Source organism: Eutrigla gurnardus (genome assembly GCF_963514095.1).
Source record: "Eutrigla gurnardus genome assembly, chromosome: 5".
NCBI classification, from domain to species: Eukaryota; Metazoa; Chordata; class Actinopteri; order Perciformes; family Triglidae; genus Eutrigla; species Eutrigla gurnardus.
This window is the reverse complement of record NC_139919.1, coordinates 6,969,981-6,978,879: the sequence shown is the minus strand read 5'-3', so window position 1 is coordinate 6,978,879 and position 8,899 is coordinate 6,969,981. Positions and strand designations below refer to the sequence as shown.

Below are 8,899 nucleotides of genomic sequence, written 5' to 3'. Positions count from 1 at the left end.
TGTCCGACCTACAACGCTCACGTAAAATATTCGACAGCTTGTTACCACCTGCTGCTGATATGGTTAAGCACTTGAGACCCGACACTCCAGCAGCTGTGTATCTACAGACACTTGACTCAGCATATGGGACGGTACAGGATGGCGATGAGTTATATGCCAAATTCATGGACACATTCCAGGATGGTGGAGAGAAGCCGTCCCATTATCTGCAACGGTTGCAGGTGGTGCTGAATCAGGCTATGAAACGAGGGGGAGTGTTAAACAAAGACTTTGGTCGACACATACTGACTCAGTTCTGCCGTGGCTGTTGGGACAACTCTCTGATTACAGAACTCCAACTGAAGCAACGTAAACATAATCCCCCATCGTTTGCTGAATTTCTGCTCCTTCTGCGAACTGAGGAAGATCGTGAAGCTGCAAAAGCCATCCGCATGAAGCAACATCTCGGATCATCACGACCCAGAGCTGCAGTCCACGTGCAGTATGCTTATCCCGACAGTGCAGAGAGAGGAGAGATTGCTGCACTCACCAACATCACGCAGCAACTCGCTCAACAACTGGCTGATATACAGAAGCAGCTTGCCACTCTCACTGCTGCCCAGTCAAGCTCAAGCTCCAGTCAAGCCGCTGCTTTCAAGGCCACACCGGGCCACATGTGGGGTGAGGGGCAGAGGGCGGGCAAGTCATCAAAGAACCCGTCTTCTGTTCCCAAGCCCGGCTTCCCAAGCCCGGTGTGGTGAAGACGGCCATATAAAGACCCACTGTGACAATCCCCCGAACTCTGCACTTGTTTCCGCAAAGAAGAAGCAGTTCAGCGATAAGCAGCAAAGATGGCAGAAATCAGACATTCCTTCAAGACGTCTTTTAAACTAAAGTCAGTTCCAGTTGTGGGGCGAACCGGAACTGTTGTGGACCCACAATGTCCCAATCAAAGAAACCATGTTGAATGTCATGAAGTAACCCAGACCACCCCCGCTGTTCCAGCTAGATTGCCCAAAGGCTTGGTCGGATCCCGCTGCACAGCCAACATCAAAATCGCTGGTGAAGAATTTGATTGTCTGTTGGATACGGGGTCGCAAGTTACTACGATCCCGGTGACATTCTATAACCAGCATTTTGCGGACCAACCGGTGAAATCACTGCATGAAAAGTCGGATTTTCGTCCCTGTAAACGCCCGGAAATCTCCCTAATTTTCGGGAGTTAACGACAATTTGCAGGCTGCGAACGCCGCGTTCGTCTGTGCCGAAAATTGTCGAAAACGAACCACAGCGAAGGCTCTAATTAGCATATAAATAGCAGCGAAACCGCGCCTGGCCAGAGATGGCTTGAATATCCTCACTCAGGATTGGATAAAACCACTAGTTTTAAACAAGTATAATCGCTCGTGATTGGTTGGCAGATCTGGTCATTATAAATGTAAAGCCAACCCACGTTTGCAGATCTGTCACTATTGGTCAACATGATGAGTCATTATAAAAGTAAACTCCACCCCCGTTGGCAGATGTGTTACTATTGGTCACACTGGGTCTTTTAAACAAGAATAATCACTAGTGATTGGTTAGCAGATCTATCACTATATATATATATACATATATATATATATACATATATATATATATACATATATGTTTATATATATATATATATATATATATATACACACATATATATATATATATATATATATATATATATATGTATATATATATACACACATATATATATATATATATATATATATATACATATATATATATATATATATACATATATGTTTATATATATATATATGTATATTTATACATATATATACACACACATATATTTATTTATATATTTATAAATATAAATATGAATTAATCAATGCTTTATTGACAACACAACACACAACTGTACAAATTTGCCCACACAACGAACAAATGAACTGGCGACATTCTGTCCGAATTTGGTCAATTTTACAGCCGCCTGCGGTGCGTGGCCCTGTACTTGGGATTCTTCTCTAATCGCGACTGTAGAGTCGCACAGAGCTCGGTGAGCTCCTGGCTACGAGAGGATGGAGGTCGCACAATCCATCCAGACACCCCGCCAACGACGCCGTCCTCCTCATCAGACATCATGTCTGTGGTGGCGGACTTCCAACGGTCCACCTCATCGCCAGCAAGCACACTCCGTCTCGCTTCCAGCAGCTGTAAAACAATCAATAAAGACAATCAGTACTGCGCGATGCACTGCGCATGGACACAACACATCTATTAATGCACCTGAAAAATAGGTTTAGGTAGGTTTGGTCACATTGACCAAAAACGGATCTAATAAATCTAATAAGTCTTACCCTCTTTCTCCTGGAACGACTCCGAGCTGACCTCTTCACAGCTTCCGCCTGCGATGCGAGATCAGGCTGTGTGTGTCTGAAGCTCCTGCGTACCGTTTCATAGTATGTCTTACAGGCAGCTGGAAAACAATTAAATGAGTGGTATGAATAAGAAAACTTAAGTCACAGTAAAATTAAAACAAGGAAGAAGAAAACAGTAAAAGTTACTTACACACAATGGCGTCACTATCAGCGTCATAGAAATCCGGACTTGCGGACAAAGCTCCGAGCAAGTAAGAGGTCACAGCTTCGTTATGAGGCGAGGTTCGTCTGTGAAAACAAAATGAACAGTTAAGATCGGTATCTACTGTTAACGCATCTATTTCCTTATACAGCAGAATGAAAGCATATTCTTTAAATCGTACCCTTGCTCCGGTTCGTAGCGCCTACAATTCGTCTCCGAGTTGTGAAGACGGCGTACTGCTTCCTGTAAAAGACCAACAACATACACTTAACAAAGCAACTTAACGTTACACTGGTTCCTCTCTCTTGTTCTTTTACAAGGCTACTATGCTCCTTTTAGCTTGGACTATTAGCTTTTAAGCTACTTTTAGCTTGGGCTTGCTTTGCTAATTTTAGCTTAGCTAGCAGTCACCGAACATATTCTTACCGCAATCATCCTGAGAGTCTCCAGCAGTCCTGGGACATCCTCAGAGTCTCCAGCAGTCCTGGATATAAGAATTATAACATTTAAACCACATTTTCTTAAGTGAAGCCTCTCAGAGCAGCATCCCTCCTGCCGGTGAACGTGAACGTCTCCGCATCGTCCCCCCCACTGAATGAGGCGCCCGGTGTCTGCATCCGTCCCTTTAATGGACAACGGTGCACGGCGTTATTAATCACCGTTAGTAAATATATAACCACGGTTTAACATAAGCACTATATTATTAGTTAACGTCGGTAAAAACGGCACATTTTCCGCTTCGCTTGCGCTCGCTAACCTCTATAGTAAATTACCGTCAGTAGGCTAGCCGTCTAGCAGGACCTTCGATTCGTAATGTTAACGTACAATGCCAACAACAATAAAGTAACGTTCATTATCAATACGATTTAAAAGTCAGCTGGAAACATAACAATCATGTTACAGTATACTTACATGTGTACGCGGTTTGTGTCGGGCTCCTCGCCAGAATCACCGCAGTCGTCCGCCATTATCCAAAACTTGTGAAGTCAGACGAGCCGCAATGCATTTTGGGAAGTTGAGTAGATTTAGCAAGGTCCGCTGTACTCAGAAATTCTTGCCAATGCAGTATACATCCGGGCATTTCTCGCGTACACAAATTCACATACTATTGTATGTGAACGCACTACGTACTCAAATTTACGTCACAATTAAGTACGAGTAGGACGTTAGTCTGGCATTTCTAACACAGCCGAGATCTATGATCTATGAACCCATCCTTGACCCTCTAGCAGAACTACAACCAGCCATTATAAAGCAGTTTATAGTTGTTAATGTTGTGTCAAAAGGTACTGCATTTAAACATGTTATTGCGCAAGTTTCCTGGCTTCATCCCCATCCGGACAGACATTTTTATGGAAAGCCAATAGAAGTTTGGAGCTTGCAGGGAACAGACACGTCATACCCAGCATCATTTCTGCCTGTTGAGCGCATTGCTGGGAGATGTGTGGTTAACACATCCACTGTGCATTTAAGCACAGAAAGGGTCACTGTAGTCATGCCACTATGCACAGTGGTTGAGCTCTAGGAGACTGTGATGTTGTTTGCATGAATGTACATTTTACCTTTGTGGCAAAGCCTGATTAAAAGTAATTGTTGAAGCAAATTGTTTTGTGTATCTTTGAATGAAGATGAAATGAAGTTATATCTTTGAATGAAGATGAAATGAAGTTAACACCTTTCAGAAAAATGTCGCCTGGGGGAAAACTCCCCCTGCTACCCTGATTTGCATTTGTATAGCTCACAGCATTTTCATTTACATGTTAAAGCCTCCCCTAGGATTACGGGGAGGGGGGTCATGGGGGGACAACTGCCAAGCAAGGCCCACGTCAATTCCCGGCAATTTACGTCAGTTTTCGGTGTTTCCTGTAAATTGCCGTTTGCAGTCGTAAACCTGAACTTCCACGGGAATTTACAGGGCCGCTAACTGACGAAAATCCCACTTTTCATGCAGTGAATCCCTGTGTGATTTACTGCAAGTGGAAGGAGCTGCAGGACAAGCAGTTCCTTATCTTGGATATGTGGAGATGGTGGTCACATTCCCCAGTGAGTTCCTGGGAGTTGATTTGGATGTTTCTACGCTGGCACTTGTCGTTCCCGACGTCGGAGCCCATCAGTCCCCAGTGTTAATTGGCATGAACACACGCCAACTTCCAACCGACTGCCCATGGCTACAAAGCAGTGCTTAAACTGCTGCAGATCCGCCACCAGCAACAACAGGTGGGCAGCGATGGACTGGTGAGGTTAGCCAGCAAGTCTCCTATCTGCATCCCTGCTGGTCACACCACCCTCATAGATGGCTCCATCCACACCAGTATGCTGTCTCCTGGTCAGTGGGCGCTTGTGGAGCATCCAGCCTCACCACTGCCAGGTGGGCTGTGTGTCAAGAACTCCTTGGTTATCCTCCCAAGCCAGTCCCATAAGAAGATCCCAGTCATCCTCAGCAATGAGTCGGACCAGGATGTGACCATTCCACCTCTCTCCACCATCGCTGAACTTGCAGTTTCACCCCAGATCTTATCACACACTGTGTCAATGAGCCGTTCACCATCAGAACCTCCCGCTACTCTGAAGTTGGATTTTGGAGAATCATCTATCCCACCAGAGTGGAAGAAGAGAATCACTGAGAAGCTCAACAAGATACCTGATGTTTTTGCACTCAGTGACATGGATTTTGGATGCACAGACAAGGTAAAACATCACATGAAGTTGCATGACAAAACTCCATTCAAGCACAGAGCCAGGCCCATCCACCCTCAAGACATCAAAGCAGTTCGACAACATCTAAGGGACCTTCTGGAGGCTGGTGTCATTCGTGAATTGGAGTCGTCATTTTCATCACCAATTGTCGTGGTCCGTAAGAAGAATGGTGACATACGCTTGTGTATTGATTACAGGAAACTGAATCTACAGACGGTTAAGGACGCCTATCCCCTGCCAAACCTGGAGGAGTCTCTGTCTGCTTTGTCTGGGTCCAAATGGTTCATTGTTCTTGACTTAAAATCTGGGTATTATCAGATTGGAATGAACGAAGAAGACAAGGCTAAAACGGCTTTTGTGACACCCATGGGATTTTGGGAATTCAACCGAATGCCGCAAGGGGTAACAAACGCTCCATCTACATTCCAGCGGTTAATGGAGAAGAGTATGGGAGATCTCCACTTGAAAGAAGTTCTGGTTTTCCTCGATGATCTTATTGTTTTCTCAGACACGCTGGAGGAACATGGGAGGTTGCTGCGGGTATTACATCGCTTGAGAGAATATGGTCTGAAGCTCTCTCCCGAGAAATGTAAATATTTCCAGACGTCTGTTAAATACCTGGGACACATTGTTTCGGAGATGGGAGTCGAGACTGACCCGGATAAGATCCTCGCTCTAAAATCTTGGCCAATTCCAAGAACCCTGAAGGAGCTCAAGTCGTTCCTAGGATTTGCTGGATACTACCGGAGGTTCATTAAAGGGTACTCCAACATTGCAAAACCTCTCAATGACTTGACGCGGGGTTATGCACCTACCTCCAAGGCCTCAAAAAAGTCCAGTTCAGTAGGAATCCAGGATCCGAAGAAGCCCTTTGGGGAGCGATGGTCCCCCACCTGCCAGAGTGCATTTGAAATGCTCATTGAGAAGTTGACCAGTTCCCCAGTTCTTGGCTTCGCTGACCCAAAGCTGCAGTATATTTTGCATACCGACGCCAGCACCACCGGACTCGGAGCAGCTTTATACCAGGAGCAGGAGGGTCAGCTGAGAGTAATCGCCTATGCCAGCCGTGGTCTGTCAGTGAGTGAGTCGAGGTATCCTGCCCATAAGTTAGAATTTCTTGCGCTGAAGTGGAGTGTGTGTGAAAAGTTTCATGACTACCTGTACAGAGCCAGCTTTGTGGTGGTGACTGATAACAACCCGCTCACTTACCTGTTAACAACAGCAAAGTTGGATGCCGCCAGTCACAGATGGCTTGCCGCCCTGTCCACCTACACTTTCAAGCTGCAATATCGGGCTGGGAAGCAGAACCTCGACACCGACGCTCTTTCCCGCCGGCCTCACAGCCACACTGCTGACATGACAGAACAGGAGGATTGGGAACTGATCAACAAGTTTACTGCAGAGCATGTCATCAAGTCTGGTGAATTGGAAGAACTCAACACCGACATTGTCTCTGCCGTTTGTCACCGCTGCCTTGTCATGGGTCAGCCCGGCAGTTCGGCAGGGAGTTCCATTGCCTTGGTCGAGTCCCTGAGCCTGTCAGCTAAGGCCGTTCCGGACTGTTATGCCAGCGAGGACCTCCATGGCTTACCAGCTGTTCCCTCCCTGTCACATCTGGCCCTCAAGGAAAAGCAACGTGCTGACCCAGTCATAAGAGAGGTGATCCACCAGATGGAGACTGGGGAGAAGGTTTCCCCCACAGCAAGGCAAGAACTTCCAGACCTGGTGCTGTTGCTGAGGGAGCTGAACCGCCTTGAGCTGCAAGAGGACATTTTGTACCGAAGGAGGCAAGATGGGGAGCAAGTCTTGTTCCAGCTGGTGTTACCAGAGGAGCTGAGGTCGATGGTGGTCACAAGCTTGCATGATGATATGGGGCACATGGGCATTGAGCGGACCTTGGACCTCCCGGTTCTTTTGGCCTTGCATGGCAGCTGACATTGAAACTAAGATCAAGACCTGTAACCGTTGTGTGAGACGCAAGGCACTCCCAGAAAGATCAGCCCCACTTGTTAACATCAGGCTACTCGTCCCTTGGAGTTACTCTGCATGGACTACCTGTCACTTGAACCAGATCAAAGCAATACAAAAGACATTCTCGTCTTCACTGATCATTTTACAAAGTTTGCAATAGCTATTCCCACAGCAAACCAAAAGGCGAAGACAGTGGCAAAATGTCTATGGGAGAACTTCATAGTGTGCTATGGGATACCAGAACGACTCCACACGGACCAGGGGCCTGACTTCGAGTCGAAGTTGATTAAGGAGCTTTGCCAACTCGCTGGGATTGTAAAAACCTGAACGACCCCTTACCACCCTCGGGGGAACCCAGTTGAGCGATTTAACCGGACCCTGCTCAGCATGCTTGGGACGCTGGAGCGCAAGCAGAAGGCTAGATGGAAAGACTACGTGAAACCGTTAGTACATGCTTACAACTGTACACGGAATGATGTCACCGGCTTTACACCATACGAGCTGATGTTCGGTCGTTCACCGCATCTTCCAGTGGATTTCGCCTTCGGCTTGCCTGTGCGGGAGCATCAAGCTACTTCTCATTCCCAGTATGTTGAGAACCTGCGGTCCAGGCTTGAAGAAAGCTTCCAACTAGCTTCGAAGAATGCTGTAAAATCTGGTGAACGAAATAAAGCCCGCTTTGATCAGCGAGTCACCCCGTCGAGTCTGGAGGAAGGTGATCGAGTTTTGGTGCGAAATGTCAGACTTTGTGGCAAGCATAAACGCGAGGACAAATGGGAGCGGGATGTGTATGTCGTTGTGAAACGTGCTGGAGACCTGCCTGTGTACACAGTGCGGCCTGAGAACAGGGCAGATGGATCGATTCGCACGCTACACCGAGATTTACTTCTTCCCTGTTCTTTCCTACCAGCATGTAGTGATTCAAATGCGGCGCCAGTTACACCCTCGCGTCGTCCTCGAACCCGGAGTCAGAAACCAGCCAGTGTTGATCGCACTGAAGACCTGGTTGAGGAGGAATATGAATGGAATGTGCATGAGGTCCAGATTCAGCCAGTCACATTCCAGTTCCAAAGTTTACCTGTTGAACCCTCTTCTGGGGTCAGTTCTCAGCCTTTACCCAGGGCTGTGGGTTCACCTGTGTCCTTGGAGGAGCCTGTGGTCTCTGTTCCGGAAACTGTGCTACCCGCTGATGGGGAGTCCTCTGCTGAGTCCGAAGCTCCTCTACCTGCGGAAGAAGAGGAGCTTGAGCCTGGTGAAACCTAACCTGGAACTGAAGGGATACCACTTACCTGTGTTCCTGAAGATCTACCTGTTGAAGAACCAGTGCTTCCTGACCGAGCAGAGACGCCCAGCCAAATGAGCAATTGCTCAGTCCACCTCCGATATCGATTGAAGCCCCGAACTTACCTGATCCAGTCGTTCTAATCGGCAGCGTCAACCTCCTAATCGCCTTCAGTATGGGGCATTAGGTAATCCGCTTATTTCAGTCGTACGTTATTTCATGGTTTTGTTGATGTTTATAGTGAAGCACTTTGTACCGCTGCAGCAACTAACGTGCAATCTCGAGTGTACAACATGTAGCATGCATCGGGGGTTGCATGGTCTAAAGGGGGGGAGGGTGTAACCCGGGTGAAAAACCCTTATTAATATTCCCATGTCCTTTTAAAACATAAAA

At 46.9% G+C, this 8,899-nt stretch overlaps 1 protein-coding gene across 1 annotated transcript; it reads right to left on the bottom strand.

Moving 5' to 3' along the window:
- Positions 1–1,956: 1,956 nt before the first annotated feature.
- Positions 1,957–3,651, bottom strand: LOC311013291 (uncharacterized protein C14orf93-like; the record flags this gene model as incomplete). The annotated part of the gene is made up of 6 exons (XM_084009343.1): positions 3,469–3,651; positions 2,983–3,040; positions 2,738–2,799; positions 2,545–2,642; positions 2,334–2,452; positions 1,957–2,187 (listed from the first exon to the last, which is right to left on the bottom strand). The coding sequence occupies exons 1-6, from the start codon at positions 3,522–3,524 to the stop codon at positions 1,957–1,959; spliced, it is 624 nt and encodes a 207-aa protein (XP_083865469.1). The 5' UTR covers positions 3,525–3,651.
- Between the last annotated feature and the right edge of the window lie 5,248 nt (positions 3,652–8,899).